This window comes from Lupinus angustifolius, unplaced genomic scaffold (assembly GCF_001865875.1).
Source record: "Lupinus angustifolius cultivar Tanjil unplaced genomic scaffold, LupAngTanjil_v1.0 Scaffold_428, whole genome shotgun sequence".
NCBI lineage: Eukaryota > Viridiplantae > Streptophyta > Magnoliopsida > Fabales > Fabaceae > Lupinus > Lupinus angustifolius.
This window is the reverse complement of record NW_017727833.1, coordinates 271,819-284,485: the sequence shown is the minus strand read 5'-3', so window position 1 is coordinate 284,485 and position 12,667 is coordinate 271,819. Positions and strand designations below refer to the sequence as shown.

The window sequence follows — 12,667 nt, the reverse complement described above, 5'->3', positions numbered from 1 at the left end:
AAAATATTAGTAAAATCTTATAATTCAAAATCGTAAAATTCGCGGTGTTACATACATGAGGTGATGGAGTTGGCCCAGAAGGTGGAAGAAAGGAATCGTGTATTGGGGAGATCATATGGTTATGTGAACAGGGGTGGGGGAAGCGGGCTGACTCGAACCGCCTTAACCGGGCGTTGGGCGGGGCCCCAAGAAGGAAGAGAAGGCCACTCTAGCTCAAACACTTATGTTGGGCCGAGAGAAAATATTAGGGCCCAAAATGGGCGTGTGGATTCTCCAATTGCAAAAGGGGTTACAGAAGGAGAAGGTTCAGCAAATACTAGGAGGGGATTTGGTTTCAAAAAACTATCCAAGGAGGAAGAAATGGAAAAACGAAAACGGAACTTATGTTTCCGGTGTAATGAGAGATACTTCCCTGGTCACGTGTGTCGTAACAAGCAAATTCATGTGATCTTGTTGGGTCAAGAAGAAGAGTTCCTATAGGAGGAAGCAACAGAGAAGACGAACCAAGAGGAAATCAATCTGCAATTACACGTTAGTAACATCGCCGGAATGACGTCCAAAAATTCTCTCAAGCTATGGGGAATGGTGCTGGGCAAACAGATGATGGTCATGGTGGATTCCGGGGCGTCGCATAAATTTTTGGCGCTGGGAATTGTGAAAGAATTGAAAATTCCAGTGGAAGGAACCCACGGATACTACGTGGAGGTAGGCAATGGGCAGCGCCTTGGTAGTCAGGGTGTATGTAGGAATATGGAACTACAACTTCCGACATTGAAGGTGGTGCAAGATTTTTATCTCTTTGATTTGGTGGGAGTTGATGTCATTTTGGGATTTGAATGGTTAAAGAGTCTTGGGAAGTTCAGTGCTGATTTGGGTCGGTACCTATTGGAGATTTTGCGTGGACTATAGAGCCCTTAACAATGCGATCATACCCAACAAATTTTTTATTTCCATCATAGAAGAATTGTTGGATGAGTTGGGAGGAGCTATGTTGTTCTCTAAGCTGGATTTAAAATCCGGTTACTATCATATCCGCATGAGGGAGGAGAATATCCCCAAGACAGTTTTTCGCACCCATGAAGGTCATTATTAATATGTGGTGATGCCGTTTGGACTGACTAACGCACCATCCACATTTCAAGCCCTCATGAATGAAGTATTCAAGCCATATTTGAGGAAATTTGTGTTGGTATTTTTTTATGACATTCTGGTGTACAGCAATGACACGGGTTCACACTGTGAGCACCTGAGGTTGGTATTCCATACATTACGGCAGTATGTATTATGGGTAAACCTCAAGAAATGTTGTTTTGGAGCGAAGCAGTTGGAGTATTTGGGACACCTCATTTTGGGAAATGGGATTCAAGCCAATCCGGACAAAATTTCAGCAATGACCCAATGGTCGTCATCGACAAACATTCACGGTTTGAGGGGGTTCTTGGGACTCACAAGTTATTACCGTCGTTTTGTAAAAAATTATGGTATCCTTGCAAGACCTTTGACTCAGTTGCTTAAGAAAAACAAGTTTCAATGGTCCACGGAGGCCCAAACAGCGTTCGAGGATCTCAAAAATAAAATGATAAGTCTGCCTACTTTAGCTCTTCCGGATTTCAGCATTCCCTTTGAGATCGAGACCGATGCGTCAGGTTATGGCATTGGGTGATCCTCATGCAGCAAGGACGTCCTTTGGCATTCATCAGCCAAGCTCTTTCCGAACGGGCAAGACTTAAATCAGTTTACGAAAGGGAATTGATGGCCATTGTCTTCGCAGTTCAAAAGTGGCGTCAATACTTAGTAGGTCACCATTTTATCATTCGCATCGATCAGAAGAGTTTGAAATTTCTACTAGAACAAAGGGTATTAGGTGGTGATCAACTTAAATGGGTGACAAAATTGTTAGGATTTGATTTTGAAATTCAGTACAAACCCGGTTCCGAGAATAGAGTAGCTGATGCTTTATCACGGGTTATGGATTGCAAGGCGATTTCAGTGGTTACTAACGCTGATTTAATGGAGTTAGCCGATGAAATCATGTTGGATACACAATTAACACAAATAATGCAAGAGGTGGTTCAAGACCCCAAGTCACACCCCTCTCTAGTACAAAGGACGGTTGACTCTGCCAAAAAATTATGCCTGTATTCTTCTGTTGCTGGCTGCGACCCTCCCTTAATAATTCTGTTTGACAGAGGTAGTACAGTCGTGGCTGCTGTTGACATATTACTCCGGGACAGGGACAACATTATTGAGGTCCTCAAAACTAATCTGACAAAGGAGCAAGTTATAAGAGAAAGAATGTTGTGTAACTAACTGGACACGTGGCTAGAACGCATTGTTGTTGTTGCTTATAAACTTCAGTTACTGGACTATTCTCGGGTACACCCCGTTTTCCATGTGTCTCAACTTAAATCAGCTACGCCATCCAGTGTTCAGTGTCATACACTCCCTGCAGGTTTAACAGAAGAATGGGAGCTTTTGGTTGCTCTCGAAAAGGTTTTGGGTTGTCGCAAATTACTAAATGGGGCGACTGAAGTATTGATCCAATGGGCCACTCTTCCAGCTCACGAAAACACCTGGGAGGATTTTGAATTGCTCTGGTCTTCCTTTCCTGATTTCCACCTTGAGGACAAGGTGTTGCTCGTTGGGGGAGTATTGATAGGCCCCCTATCAAAAGGGTATATCAGAAAAAGAAGAAAGGTATGAAGGGTAAATCAGGAACTCAAGAAAATGGGCTGGTGCACATGTTGTGTAACTAACTGGACACGTGGCTAGATATGATGGAGGGGAAGATCCTAGGAGAGGAATAAAAGGAGGAAAGGGGAGGGGATTTGGTATGCAAGAATTGGGTGGAAAAGGGGTAGCAATACTCTATCCAGGGGGTCACTTTTTCTTACTGCATTTATAGAAGTTTCAATGGTCCACGGAGGCCCAAACAGCGTTCGAGGATCTCAAAAATAAAATGATAAGTCTGCCTACTTTAGCTCTTCCGGATTTCAGCATTCCCTTTGAGATCGAGACCGATGCGTCAGGTTATGGCATTGGGTGATCCTCATGCAGCAAGGACGTCCTTTGGCATTCATCAGCCAAGCTCTTTCCGAACGGGCAAGACTTAAATCAGTTTACGAAAGGGAATTGATGGCCATTGTCTTCGCAGTTCAAAAGTGGCGTCAATACTTAGTAGGTCACCATTTTATCATTCGCATCGATCAGAAGAGTTTGAAATTTCTACTAGAACAAAGGGTATTAGGTGGTGATCAACTTAAATGGGTGACAAAATTGTTAGGATTTGATTTTGAAATTCAGTACAAACCCGGTTCCGAGAATAGAGTAGCTGATGCTTTATCACGGGTTATGGATTGCAAGGCGATTTCAGTGGTTACTAACGCTGATTTAATGGAGTTAGCCGATGAAATCATGTTGGATACACAATTAACACAAATAATGCAAGAGGTGGTTCAAGACCCCAAGTCACACCCCTCTCTAGTACAAAGGACGGTTGACTCTGCCAAAAAATTATGCCTGTATTCTTCTGTTGCTGGCTGCGACCCTCCCTTAATAATTCTGTTTGACAGAGGTAGTACAGTCGTGGCTGCTGTTGACATATTACTCCGGGACAGGGACAACATTATTGAGGTCCTCAAAACTAATCTGACAAAGGAGCAAGTTATAAGAGAAAGAATGTTGTGTAACTAACTGGACACGTGGCTAGAACGCATTGTTGTTGTTGCTTATAAACTTCAGTTACTGGACTATTCTCGGGTACACCCCGTTTTCCATGTGTCTCAACTTAAATCAGCTACGCCATCCAGTGTTCAGTGTCATACACTCCCTGCAGGTTTAACAGAAGAATGGGAGCTTTTGGTTGCTCTCGAAAAGGTTTTGGGTTGTCGCAAATTACTAAATGGGGCGACTGAAGTATTGATCCAATGGGCCACTCTTCCAGCTCACGAAAACACCTGGGAGGATTTTGAATTGCTCTGGTCTTCCTTTCCTGATTTCCACCTTGAGGACAAGGTGTTGCTCGTTGGGGGAGTATTGATAGGCCCCCTATCAAAAGGGTATATCAGAAAAAGAAGAAAGGTATGAAGGGTAAATCAGGAACTCAAGAAAATGGGCTGGTGCACATGTTGTGTAACTAACTGGACACGTGGCTAGATATGATGGAGGGGAAGATCCTAGGAGAGGAATAAAAGGAGGAAAGGGGAGGGGATTTGGTATGCAAGAATTGGGTGGAAAAGGGGTAGCAATACTCTATCCAGGGGGTCACTTTTTCTTACTGCATTTATAGTTTTCTGCACTATACATACACAAATCTGTACTTAGCAATCTTGCCACGAATATTGTTGAAATCAATACAAGTTCTTCTTCTTAAATTATCTATTTGCGCAGTTTCTTTACTTTCTTTACTGGTACCTATTATATAAGAAGAGTTCTTGCTACATTTAATATGTGCTTGTGCTTCCTTTCCATAATTCCGTTTTTTTATGGGATGTATGCACAACTAGTTTGATGTACAATCCCCTTTGAGGAATAGAAAGTTTTCATAGAGAATTTCTCACCATTATCACTCCTAATTACTTTAATCCTAACATAAAATTGATTATCAATTAAACTAACAAAGTCTTCAAGGACTTTGGAAGTTTCAACTTTGCTTTTCATAAGGAAAATGCATGTGTATCTTGTATATTCATCTAATACAATCAAGAAATATCTACATCAATAAATAGAAGTTATTGAAAAAAAATCTCCAAATATCTACATGAATCATGTCAAAATTTTGTAAAGAACTTGTTTGACTTAAGGGAAAGGGAAGTTACTTTTATTTTGCTTGATGACAAATATCATTTTTATTGAAATTGACAAAAGGAAACTTGCTTCTAATACTGTGCATACAAGTGGTAGAGGCATGTGCTAACCTATAATGCCTTATACTAAAACTAGAGATGTTAGCATCATTGGTTGAGATGAAATTTACTCTACGATGAATATTGGCAGCCTTCAATACATATTATCCATTTAAAATGCTAGTTGTGTCAATCATCTTCAAAAAGTTCTTTTCCTGAATATTACAACAAGAATCATCAAAGGAAATGATGCAAGATGAATTCAAAGCAAGCTTAGGTATAAGGAGCAAGTTATAAGAGAAAGAATGAAAGTATAATACATTGTACATAGTTAAATCTTGTAACAAAAATATAGTTCCTGAAATCTTGGCAATTACTTTATTGGCATCAGGTAACTTGACCCTAGTAGGTTTGATTCTATGATATGAAGAGAATTGTGATAAAGTGGAGCATATAAGATCTATGACTCCATTATCCAAGATCCATGCTATATGTTGAAATGTGAGTTTATGATTACCTTGAGTTTCCTCATCTTGAGGTATTGATGTAATAGAGAGAATGTTGCTAGTATCATCATAGGTTAGATGATCACTTTGCCTTGGTGTTATTCTCATGGAATTTAATTGTTGGAGCATGGTTACAAGATCATGGTATTGTTGTTAGGTTAACCCACAGACAATATTGATTTTATCAACTAGGTTATATTCTCTTTGTTGAATTTCAATGGTATGACCCCTTTCTTGCAATGGGTACAAAATTTTCTAGCACTTAGATTCTTAGTCCAAGATCCTCTTCAATTCGAATTGGAGGATCCTCTCCCAATACCCCTATTATATGGGTCCACATCTGATGTCCCACCCTGTTACGTCAGGAGATATAATTGGTCAAAATAATTTGTAATAATTATATTTTGTGCTCCCTTATTATATATAGTGTTATCGATCTCCCCCAACATATTTCAGATAGTCAATGCTCTTTTAAAATAATAAGTTTAATGATGTGCAGTGAATGGAATAAACTTTTCACTTGATTCACTTCTTCACATAGTTTAGTATCTTCTCTTTTGTGAAAAGACAGTAACACTTGAAGGAAAAAGAATATTATTAAAGATTTCTAAAGTTGGTTATGGTTTTGATTTTTTATATCCCCAACTTAAATCACAACAAACAGAAAATTCAACAGTGTGAACAAACTAAGACTACACACCAATATGTTGAAACTAAAACTCATATTCTTATGTAATCAAAAATTGGCAGAGAAACTTATTAGTCCTCTGCATATAATGACTTAATAAATGACACTAAGCAAAACCATACAAATTTCATGGCTCAGCAAAATTATTAGGAGAAATGAAACAGTGAATGCTCTGGAAAATATAGCAATGACATTGGATTCTCAACCTTGATTAATTTCCTTCTCTTTTGCCTTGCATACATCTTCTGCATTTTTGATAAATTTTTTGGTCAGATCATCAACCTGTAGGAAGGAAATATCATAAAACCAAACTTCAGAAGCTATGGAATATGGTTAACATCTCAGCTGCAATAAGCATATATATAACTTACTTCTTTTTCAAATCTTTTTATGTCATCCTTGGGAAGATTTGAGTACAATTTCTTAATTGCATCCATTGCCTGTAAAATTGACAACATCCTTGATCACAGTTCGCAGTAAATTATAGTACAACATTATCGAAAGGACCACTTTGAGATGTATAGATAACCCAAAACTTAGGCCTAGGTACAACCCTTTAGAATACTCACCAGCACGTTATAAATGGAAATTTCAAGTAATAAAAAAATGGTGTTAGTCGATTGCTAACTAAAAATGAATTCAGGTTCAAAATGGCTGAAAAGATTCAGGTAAAGGGAGAACTCTCAATACTTTAAGCAACTCTCTATCCTAACTTAATTTATCATATGCAAATCTACCGAAAAAGTCAAGATAGCAAAGCTTTCCATAACACACCTTTTGCCTTGCTCTTCTAATACTCTGCCGAGAATCTTCACAAGATTTAGTAACCACCTTAGCCATGGCCTGAAATAAATGACCAAACAATAAGAAACAACAGCAACTATGTTATGTGATGAGCATTGAGGAGCTTTAAGGGTAGAGCATAAATAACTGGAATAAGTATAACGAACTTACCTGCATATGCTCTTTTGTCAATCTGTTCATTTTATATGGTGGAGAAGTTAATTAGTCCATAGACTATGAGCATAAAAAGTCAAGATCTTTAATTGCCACTATATCCAAACAAACTTCACGCATGAGTGATGTGAATGGAGGAAGTACTTACGGTGGAATAACAGCAATCAATCTATCACCATCTGCTTTAGGATTTAACCCCAACGGAGATGAAACAATGGCATTCTCTATTTGTTTAAGTGTCTGCAGAAATTAGTAAAATGCAAAAGTAGTAGTGGATTAGTACTTAGCATAGCACCGAACAACAACAAAAATATCATCTCCTAAGATAAAGAACCTGTGGATCATAAGGATTAACAGATAAGGTTTTGGAATCTATGACGGAAACAACTGCAACTCGATTCAAAGGCATCTTCATACCGCTAATCTCTACAATAATATGATCAAGCATTCCTGTAGAGATGTCTCCATTATTAGTAGTATGTAGAGTAATAACTATCACCAGCACAGAGAACATTGAAAAAATTTATGACACCAGTAATATACCTGGAGAAGCCCTTCCTGTTCGTAGCTTGCTTAGTTCTGCTGATAATGCACCTATTGCTGCCTCCATCAGTGAGATAGCATTTGCCTTAATATTAGGCACAACGTCTGGTGAAATTCCAATCGTGCTAACACCTGCTTCATCCTCTAAAATATACGAACCAATGACTATTAAATAAGAACGTAAATAGAGTATTAAAACAATAGATCAACACTTTCTAATCAAAAAATCCTCATCAATTTAAAAAATTAACAGCAAGGAGTTGGCTGATTTCAATCGGGAAAAGGATTTCGCCATCCCTACTCACTTACATTCATATAAGATCTACATATGTTTGTTGCTTATGTTCATTTTCGCATGTTGCTAACTCACAAGCCAATAACCTCATTCCATACCAACCAGCATAGAAAAACAGAGGTGGTCCAAAACAGAAAATCTTCCGGAAAATTCAAGAAACATTTTCAATTTTTTTTAGTTTGCAGATTTTTTGGAGTTTTCAATCAAAATTTCTTCACTGAATGCATCCAAAAATTTGGTTGAGCTAAAAATTTCATTTTCCACAGGGTGAAAACTCACATAGGTCAATACGCGCATTCAGTATAACCAGCATAGAAAAACAGAGAAAAGATCAGCAAAGAAAAACAGAGATGAGTCCAGTTCAGGAAATTTCAAGAAACATTGTCGATTTTCTTTTATTTTCATAATTTTTTCAGTAGTCAACAAAATTCTTAAATGGGTAAATCTGAAATTTGTGTTCTGAGCTTGAGGCTTTGGTCAAAAGCCTACTAATATACAAATACTAATACAACTAAAATACCATGACAGCAGCAAATCAAACTAGTCCTACAGCTAAAATTATAGGCATCCAATACCCATTTTGCATAAATATGATTTATTACCCTATTACTTCATTTGCTAATAAGAAGGAATGAGTGTATTCAATTCCTCTCCTTAAATCAACATAATCGAGCAATGAATAAGAAATGGTTTTTCGAGGTGCCTGTGTTGAACCAAAAATGTAAAGACATACTTGACTTTCTTCCTTTGGCAAACGTTCTGCGACTTTCCATGATAAAATTAGAAGCTGGAACATTGAAAACCGTATCGCTGTCGAACATAGACATGTTAATGGGAGTTCTAGTAATGTGAGAGCTGCTATAGCCATGAAGGGTAGAGCTTCGGAGAAGTAAAATGTTCCGGCAGGAAAATGCACGTCTAATGTAGGCAGACATCACTCTTCTTCCTCTCTAACTTTGTGAGAAATTGAGTTCTTTGATTTACTAGGTTTCAAACTGGCAATGACAAACATTTTAGTACAGGAATTTATACAAAGTACAAACAATTTTTATATATGATGGAACTATAAAAACATTATGATATGACCCCACCCTAAAAGAATGTTCATGAGAACCTAAGAGCCTAATGTCGTAACTTTTATGAATTATCCAAAGATAAAATTCAGCCACTAAAATCTCAACATAGATATCAGCATCTTATAAAAGAAAATGAAGTAAGGAATTGCAGCAGGCCTTCCATACCATGTGTTCCACCTTAAATGGAGATATTTAATTACATAAATCAACTGTCTGTATTAATAAATAATGATTTCAAAACAACATATAAGAAAAAAAATAGAAGGGTGGAGACAACAAGTAAATTCCCACATAACATTTGGTCATAACTCAGAAGGTTTTATTTCAGAAGCTTCAAGGCATATGATACCTATCACATTAATCACCAGATGTGTTTCTTTCCTTATATCTAAGATTGCAATAAGACGCAACAGTGTGAAGAAATGGAAAGTGGGGAACTGAGGGAGAAGTAGAGAATTCTGCATGAATGAAATAGAGCTAGAATTTTAGTGTGGGGAAGAAAGATAAATTAAGTCCTGTGATTTAACTAGTGTTGATCCAGCTAGCCACCATTATTAATCAGGTTGGAGAAGTAATAAACTTTGGTAGCAATGGACAAATAACTCAAACAATAAGAAAATATACCAAAAACCAGCCACTACGCTAACTTCAACTGCGTGTAACTTGGTATGTAGATAAGTTTACAACAAAACAAATTCCCTATTATTTCATTACTTCTCGCTATTTGCTAGGAAAAACTACAACATAAAGATTCTCGTGCTCCCTTCTCATCTTCAACACCAACCTGATTTCTACTCCCCATACATCATAGCCACTTTCATATCCTCAATTCTCTACTGCCCGACAAAATATAATAAAAAAACAAAACAGATGACAAGTTGAAGAACAAAACAGTTGCCTCAGTAAACATAGAACTTCAAACCAACAACTACGTAACTCTCAGAACTAATAGAAAGTAAAACAAACACAGAGCAAGGTGCAAACTACAAAAAACTAACCCCAAATAAAATATAAATTGCAACCTTGGAAAGCATGAAATGAGTTCAAATCATATAATAGAGGTAGAAAAACAAAATCACAAACTGTTACAAAAAAATAAATAACCTAAATTTCAGGAACTCGTGCAACTATGTGAGCAAAATACACCAACATGTGTACCCCAAAGCCCAATTCACGGATCACAACAATGGCACGATAAAAAAAGAGCGCTAGAAAGTAAAAGCACTACACTTTGAGAAGAAAAAAAGACATTTTGAAACCAACCCAGTTACTCTCGCATGCCCAGCTGAATAAAAATCACAAAATCCAAGCTCAACAAGATCAAAATTAGTTGGCCAAATAGCAGTAAAATTCAGTAAATTATATAACAAAAATTGAAGCAACGACGAAGACGCTGGATTAGAAAAATGTTTTAAAGAAACTGCAGAGAAGAATAAAGAGTACCTAGAATGAGTGAATGCACCTGTGTTTCTTTCCTCTTTGTTTTTAGGGTTTAGGGTTCTAAGTTTTGTGCTTTCTGAAATTTTTATTTATTATTACCTAGTACCTAAACGTAATTTGGGAAAAGACAAAGGAGTGAAAAGGGAAAACAATCTTATTAATCCTCAAATTTGAAATCATGAATCTTTAAAATAAGAAAATATTTTTTTATATTTGATTATAATAATTTGCTACAAACGGATTAAAAGTAAAATTTGTTTTAACTTTGGAAAATTAAAGTGGAACATCACATTAAGTAACATACAATGCGGAAAATTAAAAACACCATTAACTACAGATAATAAAAATATAACTCAATATAACTTTAGATCATACTTCATTAGAATATCATGAAATATTGGTACAAAGTACAAGGCGGAACCTAATCATCGCTCAAATAAAACTACTCCAAAATAAATACCCTACACAGGTACACTAATCAAAAAGCACAAGGGCTTGTGTAGGTATAACAGTTTCCCTCAATCCTCCATGCCCCCTCTTGGGACATCGAAAAGTGGTAACTCAGAATCCTGGCAGAATGATCCATCTGAACAAAATGCGAATAGAAGACAAAAAGAAAGAAGAGGGAGTAAGACATCTAATGAATATTACTCATTGACGGCATGGAATTACACGGAATATCACATCTAGACAGACACGTATAATAAACACAAAACATACATCACATATAAAAATGCACAATGATGAATGATGTTATTATCTCAGATTATGAGGATCAAAGTCCACAATCTCAATGTATGAATGTTATGCTTGTTTCATCAATCCTTTCACCAATATCCTCCCAATATACTATTCAGAAGTAACCAAGAGTACAGGTCCCATAACAAGCCGATTTGAACGCACCAAAATTATTCCTTGCAAGGATATATGATCGATTTGTTCCAAAGAATTGTCCATTTCAGGATGGTGTCGTATCAAACACTTTCTGGGCATCCCTCTCATTAATCCTGATTGCAAAGAGGGGTTGTCAGAGATCGTCTAGTTTACGCTGTGAGAACTGTCCGATCCAACAGAATACCTCATCCAGGAATAAAGGGACTCGTCTCACCTAGACTCACCCTCAAGACTTTGCTGACGAACCATCGTCATCGTCGTCTCTCTCAACATCTCGGGGCTCGTTCGTCTCCCGTAAATTTCCTTTCCACTACTCCATTATCCATAATGAGTATGCACACTAACCGAAGATATCCGATTAAATCTTTTAATCATTATTTTTTATGATCGGCCCAACCTAAGACATCTCTCAAGGGAATGCTTCTTGTGGGACCCAAGCTTACATCAACAGACGTAAATAGAGGAATTACATCCCTACCACTACGAACCATCGCTGAATCACCCTAAAGGCCACATGGTCAAGCCTCGTACGGTCAGATGACCTCGCTGTGTGGTATCATGTAATCCTTTTTTGGGCATCGCCCTAATCACGACATCACAGTCGGAAACCTTGCCCAAAATAGGCGTAAGAACAAAGGTACTTGTATAAGTTTGTTAATTTTGGGCATCAGACTCAACCATCTAAGTCATGGTCTTTCCCAAGTGTAAATACATTTCACACTCAAACAAGGGCTATTCCCTAAGCAATCAAACAATCAGAAAGAATAAAAAATATTGTATGTCTCTCGCTTAAGCGAGACACTGTCGCTCAAGCGACAAACTCATAAAAACAGACTCAATTCTCTTCCTGATTCTCGCCCAAGTGAGGAACTGTCGCTCAAGCGACAAATCCATCAAAAATTGGTCAAAATACCTATTTGGTCCGTGCCCGAGCGAAATACGATCGTTCGGGTGCCAAAAACGCCCAAAACGGGCCCTCTAGCCCTCGCCTTTAACAAAGCAATTCCTTACTTTTCTTACTTTCAAGAATTTCATATAGTTATTTACATTTACAACTTCTTGATGACAAACATGCCATTAGGCTCTCGTATATATGAGAGTTATCGTTCAGACGACTTAAAAAGAAGTCAAGTCTGTATGGAGCCCTCTCGCTCAAGCGAGAGTTGTCTTACTCAAGCGAGGGCACATCCATTTTTGAGGCATTTGTGGCTTAATACACAAATATAACTCCAAACTTTTGAGATAAAATACACAAATATAACTCCAAACTTAAGAAAGTATCCGTACAAAATCCATGCACACAAATAATTGATTAAGTACGGGTTTTCTTAATACACAAATATAACTCCAAACTTTTGAGATAGTTTAGGAGATCAGGGTGTCATATTCGGACACCACTATGTCAAGATGTATTCTCTCTCACC

At 37.5% G+C, this 12,667-nt stretch overlaps 2 protein-coding genes across 2 annotated transcripts; one reads left to right on the top strand and one right to left on the bottom strand.

Moving 5' to 3' along the window:
- Positions 1-1,102: 1,102 nt before the first annotated feature.
- On the top strand, positions 1,103-1,663 carry LOC109341310 (uncharacterized mitochondrial protein AtMg00860-like). The gene has a single exon (XM_019579185.1). It carries the CDS (start codon positions 1,103-1,105, stop codon positions 1,661-1,663), a length of 561 nt encoding a protein of 186 aa, XP_019434730.1.
- A 4,355-nt stretch (positions 1,664-6,018) lies between these two features.
- LOC109341299 (ribosome-recycling factor) lies at positions 6,019-10,419 on the bottom strand. The gene is made up of 9 exons (XM_019579177.1): positions 10,353-10,419; positions 8,567-8,828; positions 7,539-7,682; positions 7,330-7,445; positions 7,144-7,235; positions 6,993-7,014; positions 6,813-6,881; positions 6,410-6,478; positions 6,019-6,320 (listed from the first exon to the last, which is right to left on the bottom strand). Exons 2-9 carry the CDS (start codon positions 8,766-8,768, stop codon positions 6,240-6,242), a joined length of 795 nt encoding a protein of 264 aa, XP_019434722.1. The 5' UTR covers positions 8,769-8,828; positions 10,353-10,419; the 3' UTR covers positions 6,019-6,239.
- Between the last annotated feature and the right edge of the window lie 2,248 nt (positions 10,420-12,667).